Genomic DNA, 15,349 nt, shown 5'->3' with positions numbered 1-15,349 from the left:
CATCATCAATATCAATTTTACTTATAGCATAAAACTGAAAACATCATGCAAGCTTGGCCCACATAAGCATGTGTCTCCAAAAAAAAAAAAGAAAAGAAAAGAAATCACAGTGGAATTCTGGAATTTAGATGGAAACCGGAGGTAATCCCATTCAAGATTCTGTCAAAAATGGTAATGTTTTCTGTAATACCTTCTGGAAAGCTCGAGCCCAGAACTGGCTGTGGGTCTTCAGGGAGGCAGAGCAGCACCCCAGGGAGGACCAGAGCGGCAAAGTCACAACCTCAGCGTCCCCGTTGCCTCCCCAGTGAGAGCAAAAGCAAACACTCCTGGAAGAAAACAAAACCCAGCTACAGAAGGTCTTGAGCAAAATGAGCCATAATACTGAGAGCAGGGACAGTCGCCGGACAGCCTCTGTGCCCTGAGCCCGGCAAACGCGGTCAGGGGCGGTGAGGGGGTGGAAGGGAGCTCCATGGCATCCTCACAAAGGCAAGGGACTAAAGTTGGTGGTAATCGTGCTCCAGTTCAAGACTGAGCTTCACACATCTATTTGCAATATCTAGAGAGGTATTGTATCTGAATCTATTACTCTTCACTGAACGTGTTTTGATGAGATAATATATATATATATTAAAGGGCATTGTGGACAGCAGCATGGCAGCTAAAAATAATTACTTATGTCTTGCTGTTAATGATATGACCGTGATCACAAATATTATGAGTAATTCAAAGTGTAACTTAAAAACTCCTTGCCACAGACACTATTGGTTATTTTGCCGTTATTAATTCAATATGTAAATTAAATGGGCCCTATTTCCTATCCTTTTGGATTCTGTCAATAGTTGCCATTCGGTAAGGTTCTTACCTTGTGAGGATGACCAGCTGGACTTTTGCTTTGCTTTCCATAATGATTCTACCTGTTGTCAGAATTCTTAACTGATCTTAGCTGATCTTAAATGATTATTGTAATTGCTTCCCAGTACTTGCTATTTTAGTTTTTTGTTATATGGCATTTAATGAGGCTTCAGTTTTGATTATAGAGTTGATTCATTCAAAAGATTTTACTTGGCTCTATTTCTCCACCTAAAATTACAGCAGGACAGTGTCCCGTTTCATCTCGCGGTATCATCTGCAACTCATTTCCCTTTGTTCAAAGATTCCACTGGAGAGCTAAAACCAAAATTCAAATTGTCCCATGGATAGAAGATAGGTCTTATTCCTCAGTGAATTCCAATTCTAAAGGAACACATCTTCCATTGATGAAGAAAACAAGCAGGCCTGAACTAGGATCACCGAGGCAATAGAGATGGGATTTAAGGAATGTACAGTTATGGCCACAGCTGTTTCTCAGTCATGCCAGAACAACTCACTGTACTTTTCTTCTTGCATTCGAAAGAGATACTGGGGAAAAAAAAAAATAAATAAAAACCCAACAACAACAAAAAACCACTTAGGAGCCAAAATTAGAAAACTTAACATTTTAATCAGAATTTTCAATTGTAAGAACTTTAAAATTGGTTTTGAAAGTAAAACAGTAAGCCATAACATTGCAAAATACTGTTATTGCTTCATAAAGGCACACTCTAAATTATAAACTTTCCTATATGGCTGATCTTATATTCGGTGAAAGCCCAATTATTTCTGAGGACTTGGTCTTCGTTCAAAATAAAAGATTACACCCCGAAGCCTTAGAGACAACTCCCTGATGTACTCCTAAGCTGACAAGGAAGCATTTGCAGAGGGTCAGAGGCATTTCTGTCAATTCTGTGAAAAGATTTTGCATCCTAGCGTCATCTTGAAGTTTATTCTGATTGCTTTTGGATTCAAAAACGAGAGCTGTGAAAAGCAAAGAGAGGCAAAGCGGCCCTAGCAGCAGCCCCCAGACCCGCCGCTCCAGGGACACCTCTGTCCCTGTTGGTCCCCACTGTCTGGCAGCAGGTGAGTGGACACTGTTTTGGTGCTGTCCATGCAGGCAGACAGAAGCCATGTTAAAGTGTTAGGCTGACAAGATGTCAGATTTTCCCTTGAACTTCTCTCCTTTGAGTACACGGGGACACATCACATGGTCTGAGTCTGGGCAGGCAGGACGGACAGGCTCCAGTGAGGTAGAATTTCAAGGGATGGATGTAAAGTCTTTTTTTCATTAAGCAAACTAATTTCACGGGTAAAAGATGAAAGAGATCTGGTCGAACAATACTTTGTGTCAAACAAGACACAGCAGGGATTTTGAGTGGGTCATGAGTTAGTGACGAGCCAACAGGTACATCGCTGCCCCAAAGCACAAAGGCGTGTCAGCTCCTCAGAGGTAACGGTTTTGCGTGATCTTTGTTGGCTGGATCATGCCTGACCTGGAGGGTACAGATCACTGTGTACCACGTCCTTAAAACTTGTCAGAAAAGGTTCCTGGTGGGATGGTGAAAAGTCTGAAAACTATATTATATGAAGAACAGTTGAGGGAATTTGATTTATTTAGTCCAGAAAAGGAAAGATTTGTAAAGTGGAAGAGGAGGAAATATTGGCTGTTCATGTTCAACACCTGAAGAGCACCTTGTGGAAAATTCTGTCGTAATAGCTCTGGAGGTTCCCCCCCTCCAAAGGAAAACCCAGGGCCAAATAGGGTAATAGTAGATGATTTCCAGCTCAAGGTCAAGAAGCTTTTTGTAATTGTTCCTTTCCCTAAAGTAGGCTGGGGTGCTTACTCAGTGGGGTGGTGACCTTGTCATACTGGGAAGACCGGGAAAAGGGCTGAATGCTATCAAGGGTAGGAGGGGAAGATGGCGGTAAGGTGGGACTCTGAGAGCTTCTGTTCAATGTGTGGGAAGGATGACCCCTGGAGATTCTGGAAGGCATCCTGGCCCACGCTGCACACTCTGAGGGTAGAGTCTTGGACCCTGTCACCCTAACAGTGACTGTTTTCTCCATCGCTGCAAAGCAGACTGTAGTCTTGTTATCTAATTTAAATCACCACCTACCAAAATAACATTGCCGTGGTTGCTGAAAATGGCCCCGGGATGCTGTGTTCCTCTATCTGAACTGGTGACTCATGCTCATGGGCATGAAGAAATGGGGCTCCCAGGCATCTAACCAGCCTGAGCCTTGCTCTTCTCAGCTGTGGGACCGAGACTGAATAGCATACTTAAGATCATGGCCTTCTGAGCTGCACTAAGTTCAAAGCCTAGCTCCACACCTTACTCTCTGTGCAAAAGTGTTGTTTAACTTCTGGGACCCCTCTGTCTGTAAACTAGAAATGACAGTGGTAGAGTCTGTCTCGTGGGTTCTTGTGAGAATTAAGTGAGCAAAGGGTATTACCTACTTTGAGCAGAGCTCACTGCTGTTTTTATTAAGGTCCACATGAAACGTACCTGCCCCAGGCTGACACCTGCTCCCTTGTTTTCAGACAGCCTCCTTCTGTTCCCTTCTCAACCCTGAATTCCTGAGGCTCTTTTTGCAGTTCTGGAACATTTTGAGGATTTCTGTAGTTTAAATTGGTCGTTTCTCAGCTTTCCCTGCTGTTGGGGTTTGGGGTACTTGCCTCTCGTGCTTTCCAGCTTCCAAATATGTTGCTGTCATCTCCTTGTCCTTGTGGGCTTAAGTTTTTATTGGAATTTAAGCACGAGAGGAAGCAAAATTAGATGTTTGTATTCGACAGGATGGGAGAGCAGGATAAAAAGTCAGAGATCTTAAAGTGCTGTTTTTCAAAGCTAGGAGGGCACAAGATACCCCAGATAGAGATCCAGGCACTTGTGACAAAGCTTGATTAGGATGCTAAGTGGTGGAATTTCTAAAAAATAATGAAAAAAATTTTAAAAGATTATAGTAAGTGGTGGTAAGCTGCCTGTCTTCTGACCCTTCACACAAAGGAAACTTTTAAATAGCAATTTCCCTTGAAACTCTTAGGAGAAAGCTTATATTCTTCCTCTGTCCCTTGAATTTGTAACTCTCCTCCTGTCTTTAAAAAAGAAAATGTAAACACCCCAGGAGGTAATCAAAACATTGCCCACAGGGGCCAAAGAGAAAGAAAGTGTGGGGGAAGGCTTTTTGAAATCCAGACTGCTTGAAATGATAAGGAAAACAACTCTGTAGGTAGGGAAAGGCGGAGGTGTATGAGAATGGTATAAGGAACGAAAATACATTCCTTTACTGAGGGGAAAAGAAACTAATTTTGTCCTAAATCGAGGTTGGTTTGTTTAGAGAGGGAAAACTTCGAACAAAATTCTGAGTGAAAAAGTTGTGGAAGGTTTTTGTGAAGGGGAATCTTTGGAAAGGAGATTTACGGGTGGTCAGGACCGATGAAGATTGCAATAAGTAAGTTTTAAAAGTACGCTGGTAAAAGACTAAAATGTGGTTTTCTCTCTATTTAAGAAGGCAACATTTTCTTGGATTGTTGGTCTGTTCTTGATAAAAAAAAGTTATAAACAAAGGTTTATAATTAAATTTAAAAATTATAAACAAAGGTTTATAAATACATTAAAAACAAGGTTTCTATGTTTTGTCTTTACCAGGTTTATAAGGAGCTCTCATCAGATTTTAACCACGGCAGTTTTTAAGTCTTTTGTTACCTGCAGAGTTGCTGTTTTACTCTGCTGTCTTGGCCAAATGCGTTCCTGCAAAAGTGCTTCATCTTCCAGGAGATTCATGGAAAAGGCTTTGACAAGTACAGGTTTCTGGTAACTACGATCAATTTGCCTTCACGTAGGAGGGATGATAATAAACCTTCCAAGTGTTCCCCCAAGGCCATATGCATAGCCCTACACTATGTCATGGGATGGTGGCTGGGGACCTATCCCTGGTCTCCTTCCTCACATCAGCACAGTGTACATCAGTGACCATAATATTAACATGAGGGGTTTGCCTCTGCCGTAGGACTTTGCTGGAGCTTCTGCGAGGAAAAAGATGGACAGGAAATCCACAGAAAATTCAAGGCCCAGGCGCTGCCATGAGGTTTTGGGTTTCACCTGGTTCGGTAAGAATTACAGTGTTCTAAACGTTATGATTAATAAGGTACAATCCTATCCAACCCCTAAAAATGTGAAGGAGGTGCGAGCCTCTGTAGGGATTCGGGGGTTGGGGAGGATTTTGATTCCCGACCTGGCATAGTACCTCCATCTCTTACTCTGCCGGGTAAAGAAAGGGCACATGTGGGACTGGGGATCAGAGCAGCAAGCTGGTTTTGAGAAAGCAAAAATAGGAGCAGAGCATTCTAAAGCTCTGGGCATCTCCTAAGTAGGGCTAACATTTAGGTTAAATGTTTGTGACTCCGATGATATGGATAGACAGAGGGGAGTGCCCCTAGCGTTTTGGTCCCAGTTCTGGCAGGGGGCAGAAACCCAGTAGCAGCTCCTAGCAATGTACACAGCGCTCCTCCAGGCAGGGCCTCTCCCTCAGCAGCGTGGTCTGGCTGGTGATTATGCGTGAGCCTGGACTGGACCGTTAACCCTGTATGCTGACAGCTGCGCTGTACCAAAGGGATTAGTGCTGCGGCTTGGACAATGGGAGGCCAAGGGGTGGAGGATTACGAATAAGCCCTTGGGGGGTCAAGATGTGTGGGAAGCCTCTTCAGTCCATCGGCAAGATCTTGTCTGAGGCAGCCCTCACTGGTTTCCATGCTGCGGCTCACAAGGCACGGATAAGTCCTGGCAACGGGGAAGCTGATGTCCTACCTCAGACGCAAGCTTTAGCCAGTCACCCTTCAGTAGGTGCAGCAGACTGGGTGCACAGAAGGAATGGCCATCCCAGTGCCCAGGTGGGATGGCGTATTGCCAACGATGCCAAATTGCCCTTCGAATACACGACTTCAGTAATGAGGGAATAGACTCTCCTGTGGGTTCTAAACAACACCCAAGGCAACTGCTGAAAGAATCTGGGGCATTCGAAGTTCCCAACTGGTGAAGAACTGGCCAAATGATTATAGGCGCCCCCCCTCAAGTGAAGATGCTGTATATGGCCTGGTTTGTGTGGACCCTGTGTCTGGCCTAACCTAACCCAAGCCTTCCCCCGCTGTTGTGCACAACAGGCTGCCGCCATTAGGGAATTAGAGAAACTGAGTAGTGGGCATGGGTACCCGCATCATACAGACAGCACTGGGGAGTTACATTTTGAAGCTCATGATATATAAGACTGGGTTAAAAAAAAAAAAAAAAAGGAGGTTTTGTCCCCCTTATGATCCATAAGCAACAGGGTTGGTAGAAAGAAAAAAATATTAAAACAGCAGATCAAATTATTAACATCTAAAACTACCTTTGCCAGGTTGGTTTTATTCAAATTGATTATTTGAATGATTAATGATGAGGACCAGTTGCCCCATATGTCAGAATGGGGACCCCCTGCCAAGGCCCCCAACACCAAAGGGGTGTGGAAGTGGCAGGAAATAGCCATTGCTCCAACTCCTGACCAGGGGACAACATGCTATGCTGCCGAGAACAGCAAGCCCCGTCATGCCTGGGAAAGGAACTCTCTCCTGGACTTTGCAGTGGGGCTGACAGGGCTGGCAAGTTACTTCACATTCCTGTGTGAGGAGGAACTGTTCACTCTCCACTGGGATCCATTGTCCTGCTGCAAGCTGGACTTGCTGGAATGCATTATGCCTGAAATGGAACATCCACCCTGAGAGAGAAGGGAAGGTGGGGATCCTGTTCTGGCATATTCTGTCCTCAGTCTATTTCCTCATGCCTGACCATGCTGTGTCTCTTGGCCAACAGGCATAGTATGCACAGCTGAGTCAAATTCCTAGATTGCCAACCTCCCTCTCTCCTCAAGCTGAGGTGGGCACTGTCTCCCTGGTGTGATTATCTGGCTGATGTCTGTGTTCCCTCCACGGGCTCGGAGATGTTAGAGCACGCATAGAAACCCTTAGTAAATTCTGTCAGCAAGCCCTGAATGATAACCCCCCAAATCTGTCCTTCCTGAACACTGAAATGACTCTAATGAGAAAAACTGTCCTCTAAAATATGATGGTCTTGGACATTATTCCTATCTCACAAGGAGGCACCTGTGCCATTATCAAAACAATGTCCTCAGCTCATGCCCCATGAGTCTGCTAAGGTATCATCCTAATTAAATCACATGAGGACTCAGGTGAATGTCCTGAGTGGTCCAACTCCCAGCCTAGGGGAATTAATAAGTTGGTGGTTTGGTCCTGGGGCTCTTGACAGAAAGAGTTGTCACTGATTTGGGGAATTATTGTCTTCATCTGTGATTTCTGTTACGCGCGCCTGTATTGTTGCTTGTGGCATCTGCCCCTGTTGCAGCAGATAGACAGCAAAAGGGCTGCCTCCATGTTAAGGAAACCCCTTGCTGCCCACTCAAGGCTCACTGTGGAAGAGGGAGGCACCAGGGGTGGAGTGTTGGGGGTGTCATCAAAAAGGCATGCCCGCCAGTTGACCTGGGAGCACTCTGAGGCTCCTCACCCCCTCCTCTGTCTTTGAACTGTGGGTTCCCCATGACGTTCCTGCTCCCAGAGGCTGCTCCAAGGTCATAACCTTGAGATAGTGATGCAGTATTGAAAACTGCATCACATAATATATGTGACTAGGCTCAATCAGGACCCCTTTATAAGCTTTTTAAGATTTGGAGAGCTGCTGCAGGAATCCATTCATCTTGCCATCACCCAAGACAAGCCCCATGTGTAAGCTCCTTTGCTCTTATTAAACCTGCCACGTGCCAACCTGGAGTGACCTGCCTCTTTCTTCCATCTCTCCCTGGCCTGTGTGTGCAGCGGCCAGTTTCGGAGCACACCAGGAAAACTCCAGAAACCCCCTCCCCACCGCACCCATGCCAACCGTGGTGCTTAGTCATCCCTATCAAGATTCCCTACTTCTCCCCTTGGGGGCCCCGCTTCCACTTTCAAACTGTATAAGGAGTACAAAGGACCATGACACAAAGGTACAGAGTGTTGAGGGGGTATAAATGGTACCGATGATATTGACTTGGCTGAGTCAACAGGTCTGCTGGGGGCCAGAGGCACTGGCTTGCCGGGCAGGTGTCCAAGGCAGCGTTTCTCCTTCACCCCACCTTCATGTCGCCCTTGGCCTAGACTGCCTAGCCCTTCCCATGTCAGCCCCTCCCAAGTCCGCTCTGCTGGGAGGCAGGGCCCGCCTTGCTGAGAGTCTTGACCTGAGCCAGGAGGTGGAGGAACCCAGTCCTGCTGCGAGTGACTGCTGTCATGTCCCCTCTGCAGCTTGGTCACTGGTGCCTCCTCGCCTGCCCACCACATGGCATCCCCGGGATCGCTGTGCTGCTGCTGTCCCTGCTGCCATTCTGGGCAGGGGCCCACTGCCCTTGTCAGGACCCAGCATTGTGCCAACCCATCACCCAGCACCCTGATTTCGAGGTCAGTGCCTCTCCCTTGCTTTTTCGGGACTGGTCCTTATGGCCTGGTAAGAAGTTAGAGTAAACCCGAGCCCTAAGAAGAGGTGGTGTGGGTGCAGTCACCAATTTTGATCACTCCCAAAGGGTCTCTTGATGGATTGCCTTCATTATATGATGAGGAAACTCGAAGAGGTTGAATAACTTTTCCCAGGTCTCACAATTAGGGCCTGCCTAAAAGAGGCAGGCAGGTATTCACAGGCAGGTCAGCCCAGGTCTAACCCTAAATGAAAATTCCTTCGTTGCCCTCAGGGCCTCTCGGATGGCACTCTGGGCATACTAGCAAGGACCTATTACGATGAGGTATTTCCGAGGTAGCAAGTTCCACTGTTTTCCAAGAGAATGAATATCTAGTATGAGAGATCTCAGCTCTCCAGGAAATCAGAATGCAGAATATTCTCCTTACCTTTGCTTTTCCCTATCTACCAGCCCTTTCTTAAAGGCCCCTCAAGACCATCCAAGAAGGATGATAAAAATTATTTTCTTTCTATCCACCTAACCATTTATAAGGCTTTGGGGAACTTTAATTGGACACCTTTTCACAGGCAATATGAAAATCAGCTGACACCTAGAGTTTGATGCCTGCAACAGGAGTTGGAGGGAGAAAGGTTTAATCCTGTGAAAAAAGATAGAAACCTTCTTTATGAGGAGCCTCCGTACCGTACTGTTCTCCAGAGTAGTGCCATCCATTCACATTCCCACCAACTGTGCAAGAGCGTTTCCCCTTTCTCCGCATCCCCTCCAACACCCGTTGTGTCGGGGGTATTAAGGAGGGCCCTTGTTATGATGAGCACCAGGTGTGGTGTGGAAGTGATGAATCACTGACTTCTACTCCAGAAACCCATGTTGCAGTGCATGTAGGCTCACTAAGATTTAAATTTAAAACAAAACAAAACAATGAATACTGTTACGCTGAAAAGAAATAAAAAATTTAAAAAAAGAAGAAGGAGAAGGAGAAGGAGAAGGAGAAGAAAGAAGAAAGAAGAAAGAAGAAAGAAGAAAGAAGGAAGGAGGAGGAGGAGGAGGAGGAGGAGGAGGAGAAGGAAGAAAGAAGAAAGAAGAAAGAAGAAAAGAAAGAAGAAAGAAGAAAGAAGAAAGAAGAAAAAAGAAGAAGAAGGAAATTTCCTAAAGGAACGGTCAGGAGGCCAGGCAGGGGGAACGCTCACCTCCTTGTCCAGTGCAGACCTGATAGGGAAAGCAGGGTCTTTGCAGGTGGTACTACTTTACTGCCCTAACGGGGTAAAGGCCGCCTTTCTTCTGGGCCATCGGTACAACTTAGCCAATGAAAAGCCACTGTACTTCAAACTCTCGGTTTACTCCAATCGACTTTTTGTTTATAACAGCCTTTCTAACTCCCTCCTTTCCTCTATAAAAAAAGTGTTTTTCTCCTTTGTTTTTTGGTTTTGCTGTAGCTTGTTTGTCCTGGTTTGCAAGTCTCCGCAGTTCCCACATAAACACTTCTTTGCTGGTAAGATAGCTGACAGTTATATTTTTAAGATTGGCAGTACTTAGCTGAGGTGGGATCCAGAGAAGAACCCCCCAACCCCCCATCCGCCAGCAACAGCCCAGAGGCTGATAAGGAAAGAGGTGCGGGTACCCACAAGCCTGAGCTCATTGTGTCCTTGCCCACACTGGGTGTGGTTTTTTTTTTTTTTTTTAAGACTTTATTTATTCATTTGAGAGAGAGAGAGATCACAAGTAGGCAGAGAGGCAGGCAGAGAGAAAGGAGGAAGCAGGCTCCCTGCTGAGCAGAGAGCCCGATGCAGGGCTCGATCCAGGGACCCTGAGATCATGACCTGAGCCGAAGGCAGAGGCTCAACCGACTGAGCCACCCAGGTGCCCCCACACTGGGATTTGAAGGTAAGTCTTGTCCTGGATTTCAAGCTCCACGCTTTGTGTTTGAATTTTCTGGACATTATTTGGGATTTGTTTTAGGGCTTTGTTTTTGTTTTTGTTTTCTGGGAATACTCCCTTGGCCCTTGGTAGGACTCCTGTTTGCAACTGGATTGTTCCTACTGGAACTGTGCTGGCCTTTGGTCTGATTCTTTCCGGAACCAGGCTGTTCCTGTTGAAACTGCTGTTGAGGAATTTTTCTTTTTAGAGGAAAACCTCCAGGAAATGGAATCCCAGTCATCAATCTGATTAGAGCATGCCCCAGCCAGGCTCTGGCTAGTTTTGTTTTAAAACTATGGTCTCAGGGCCTTTGGCTCAGCTGGTGATCTCGGGTTCTGGAGCCCAGCCCCATGTGGGGCTCCCTGCTCAGTTGGGAGTCTGTGTCTCCTTCTGCACTTCTCCCTGCTCATTCTCTTTTGTGTTCTCAAATAAAAATCTAAAAAAACAAAAAACAAAAAAAACAAAATCGGTCTCTCCTGTGTGCATTTGACTGACTTAACCCAAATGTAGAGTATCAGTGGCCATTATAGGGAACTTCCATCTCCCTAAACTTGCTTAACTCAAAGTTAAAAAAAAAAAAAATACATAGAAATACATAGAAAGCTATGGCTCCAAAACAAAAAACTGAATGGGATGATTATTTTAAATGGTACCTCAAGCCTTCCAAATATTCTCAAGATTCTAAGTTTGCGTCTTTGCAAGATATTATTTCTAATATGAGGCAAACAATTGAAAGGCATCAAAATGGCTTCTGAGGCCCTTTTCCCTCCCTCATCTTCTTTGCAGACGTGAATCTGTCTCCTCCTTCCTTTCCTGAGTCTCCTAAAAACCACACTTTATTTAAAAAAAATTTTTTTTTTAAGATTTTATTTATTTATCAGAGAGAGAGAGGGAGGGAGGGAGCACATGAACCGGAAGGGGAGAGGGAAAAGCAGACTCCCCGCTGACTGCTGAGCAGAGAGCCCCAGGTTGGACTAGATCCCAGGACCCTGAAATCATGACCTGAGCTGAAGGGCAGACACTAACAGGTTGTCCATTTTTAATTAGGACATAGTCTTGAATAAATATGGATTACAAATTTCCACTATTAAATTAATAGTAGAACCATTAGTAAAGATACCATTTTAGTCCAAAAATAGTATGAATTATCATAAAGGAGAACATTCCTTTGAGCTATGGCAGAAGTTTGACAGAAATATCAGTGAGGGGGGTTACTTTGTCCTCTTGGAGTGAGTCTGAAATGCCCAGGAACCTTAAGAGCCAGGGCAGCTGACAAAAATATGGCATCTAATGCATTTTGGACATAGGCATTTTAAGATTTATTTCCACTGGAGATAAGGACAGCCCATTGTCCCCAGAATATTCCAAAGTCATGAGATACCCCCAAAACATACCAACGAACAGTATAAATGTTGCAAATTTTATCCTTGGCTAAGGTATGAACTCAAGTAAGGACATATGGTTCAGCCTGTTGGGCAGAAGTATCCAAAATGTAAAGGTGGTTTTTCAGTGATTTTGAAAGGAGTTGTAATAGAATACTCAGTATGATATTTACGATTTTCATCCTTTAGATAAGACCCATCAGTTAACCATGAAAAACTTGTGCTGGTTAGAGGAGTTTTATATAAATTGTCACAGGGATTCAGAGGTAATCTGTCAGCACTAAGCAGTCATGAGGGGTTTCATCTGGATTCAAATGTACTCCTTATTCTGAGATCAGGTACCTCAAGTATCAAACCCGAGTTTGAGAAAACTGCAGTTTTTCTTTGGAGACTTTATGTCTCTTTAAGGCCAAAATGTCAACAGGTGGATGCATTCTTCCTATGCAGGGGTTTGAGAAGGGGAGAAGAGAAACAAATCATCTGTGTATCATATAACAAGGTAGAGCCTGCAGAAAACTCTGTCATCCACATCAGCTTTTAAGGTTCATGAAAAGTTAAAAGGACTCTGTGAAACCCTGGGCATTATGGTTCAGGTATATTTCCTTTCTTCCCAAGTGAAAGCAAAGAGATATCATCAGCTGTCCTCATCAACTGGTATACTAAAAAGGTGTTGCATAGATCAATTACAGTGAAACATTTGCTTTCAGTGAGAATCCATGTTAGTGATTATGAGGGGGAAGTAGGAGCCACAGGGTGCCAAGAAATAACAATGTTATTTATTGCTTGGAGGTCTTGCGCCCAATGTCTGTTCATGTCTTCTGCCGATTTTTAATTGGATTATTTGGGGGTTTGGTGTTGAATTGTATAAGTTCTTTCTATAATTTGGATACTAACATTTTATTAGATATGCCATCTGCAAATATCTTCTCCCATTCAGTAAGTTGTCTTTTAGTTTGGTTGATTATTTCCTTCAATGTGCAAAAGCTTTTTATTTTGATGTAGTCCCACTAGTGTATTTTTGCTTTTCTTCCTCTTGCTTCAAGAGATCTATCTAGAAAAATGTTGCTACAGCATGGCCGATATGAGAGAAATTACTGCCTGTATTCTCCTCTAGGATTTTATGGTTTCATGTCTCACATTTAAGTCTTTAATCCATTTTGAATTTATTTTTCTGTATTACATGAGAAAGTGGTCCAGCTTCATTCTTTTATGGATAGCTGTCCAATTTTCCCAATACCATTTGTTGAAGAGAGTTTTTCTCATTGCATATTCTTGCCTCCTTTGTCAAAGATTAATGTCCATATAATTGTGGGGTGATTTCTGGGCACTATATTCTGTTCTTTGATCTATGTATCTGTTTTTGTGCCAGTACTGTACTGTTTTGATTACTACAGCTTTGCCGTGTATCTTGAAATATGGGATTGTGAAACCTCCAGTTTTGTTCTTTTTTTTTTTTTTTTCAAGATTATTTTGTCTATTCGAGGTCTTTTGTGGTTCCATAGAAATTTTGGTAGTATTCTAGTTCTGTGAAAAATGCTGTTGGTATTTTGATGGGGATTGCTTTAAATCTGTGGATTGCTTTGGGTCATATGAACATTTTAACAATATTGGTTCTTCCAATCCATGAGCATGGAATAGCTTTCAAGTTATGCTGTTTTCAATTTCTTTCATCATTGTTTTATAGTTTTCAGAGTATAGGTCTTTCACTTCCTTGGATAAGTTTATTCCTAGGTATTTTATTATTCTTGGTGCAATTGTAACTGGGATTGTTTTCTTAATTTCTCTTTCTGCTACTTTGTTATTAGTGTATAGAAATATAATGGATTTCTCTATATTTTATATATGAAAATCTTACTGAATTCATTAATCAGTTATAGTAGATTTTTGGTGGAGTTTTTAGGGTTTTCTATATATAGTATCATGTCATCTGCAAGTGGTGACTGTTTTAGATTCTCCTTGCCAACTTGGATGCCTTTTTCTTTTTCTTGTCTGCTGTGGCTAGAACTTCCAGTACTATGCTGACTAAAAGCAGTGAGTGTGAACATCCTTTTCTCTTTCCTGATCTTAGGAGAAAAGCTCTGTTTATCACCACTGAATATGATGTTAGCTGTGGGTTTTTCTTATATATTGAGGTATTTTCCCTCCAAATTTGTTTGTGGTCGAATGGATGTTGTACTTTGCTGAATGCATTTTCTGAATCTGTTGAAATGATCATATGGTTTTCATCCCTTCTCTTGTTGATGTGATGTATCTTGTTGATTGATTTGTGAATATTGAACCACTTTTCTAGCCCAGGAATTAATCCCACTTGATTCTGAGGAATGATTTTCTTTAATGTAATGTTGGATTTGATTTGCTAATAGTTTGTTGAGGATTTTTTTGCATCTTTGTTCATCAGAGATACTGGCCTGTAGTTGTGTGTGTGTGTGTGTGTGTGTGTGTGTCTTTGTCTGGTTTGGTTATCCAGGTAATGCTGACCTTATTAAATGAATTTGGAAGCTGTCCTTCCTCTTCTATTTTTTTGGACTGGTTTGAGAATAGATATGAACTCTTTTTTAAATGTTTGGTAGAATTCACCTGTGAAGCCTTCTGATACTGGATTTTTGTTCGTTGACCATTTTCTGATTACTGACTTAACTTCATTGTTGGTAATCAGTCTGTTCACACTTTCCATTTCTTCCTGATTCAGTTTCAGGAGGTTATATGTTTCTAGGTTGTCCTCTTCTAGGTTGTCCCAGTTTTTGGCATATTGGCATATTCTTTCTGTGGTACTAGTTGTTACTTCTCTTTTATTTCTGATTTTGAGTCTTTTTTTTTTTTTTGGATAGTTTTGGCTAAAGTTTATTAATTTTGTCTATATTTTCAAAGAAGTGGCTCCTGATTTCATTGATCTGTTTTAATTTTTATTATGTCCATCCTCTTACTGGTTTGGGGTTTTATTTATTCTTTTTCCAGCTCTGTTAGGTGTAAATATAAGTTGTTTGAGATTTTTCTTTGTTCTTGAGATAAGCTGCTATTATTCTAAAATTTCCTCTGAGAACAGCTTTTGCTGCATCCCAAAGATTTTGGATAGTTATGCTTTCATTTGTCTGCATGTGTTTTATTTCCTCTTTGATTTCTTGGTTGACCCTCTTATTGTTTAGTAGCATATTATATTACCTCCATGTATTTGTGGTCTTTCTAGATTTTTTTTCTTGTGGTTGATTTCTAGTTTCATAATATTGTGATCAGAAAATATGCATAGTGTGATTTCTATCTTTTTGAACTTGTTGACTTATTTTGTGTCCTCACGTGATTTATCCTGGAGAATATCCCATATGCCTTTGAAAAGAATGTATTCTGTTGTTTTAGGATGGAATATTCTGAATATATTTATTAGATCCCTCTGGTTCAATGTGTCATTCAAAGCCACTATTTCATTTTTTTTTTAATTTTTTATTTTTTATAAACATATATTTTTATCCCCAGGGGTACAGGCCTGTGAATCACCAGGTCTACACACTTCACAGCACTAACCAAAGCACATACCCTCCCCAATGTCCATAATCCCACCCCCTTCTCCCAAACCCCCTCCCCCCAGCAACCCTCAGTTTGTTTTGTGAGATTAACCACAATGAGATATCACCTCACACCAGTCAGAATGGCTAAAATCAACAAGTTAGGAAATGACAGATGCTGGCGAGGATGCGGACAAAGGGGAACCCTCCTACACT

General features: G+C 42.9%; 1 protein-coding gene across 5 annotated transcripts in view; it reads left to right on the top strand.

Moving 5' to 3' along the window:
* Positions 1 to 15,349, top strand: part of CTBS (chitobiase) — a 61,845-nt gene that overhangs the window by 13,059 nt on the left and 33,437 nt on the right. Inside the window, exons 4-7 of one of the 5 annotated variants that reach the window (XM_045064787.1) lie at positions 28 to 141; positions 4,500 to 4,664; positions 4,861 to 4,960; positions 8,174 to 8,326. In XM_045064787.1, the coding sequence (XP_044920722.1) occupies positions 4,594 to 4,664; positions 4,861 to 4,960; positions 8,174 to 8,326 (324 nt within the window). In that variant the 5' untranslated portion in view covers positions 28 to 141; positions 4,500 to 4,593. Of the gene's footprint in view, positions 1 to 27; positions 142 to 1,062; positions 1,936 to 4,499; positions 4,665 to 4,860; positions 4,961 to 8,158; positions 8,327 to 15,349 lie in introns of those variants that run through there. The other 4 variants (XM_045064789.1, XM_045064788.1, XM_045064790.1 and 1 more) reach the window with 4 other exon arrangements.

Source organism: Mustela putorius, unplaced genomic scaffold (assembly GCF_011764305.1).
Source record: "Mustela putorius furo isolate JIRA1106 unplaced genomic scaffold, ASM1176430v1.1 tig00003853_pilon_pilon_pilon, whole genome shotgun sequence".
Lineage (NCBI taxonomy): Eukaryota > Metazoa > Chordata > Mammalia > Carnivora > Mustelidae > Mustela > Mustela putorius.
This window is presented reverse-complemented; position numbering and strand designations above follow the sequence as displayed.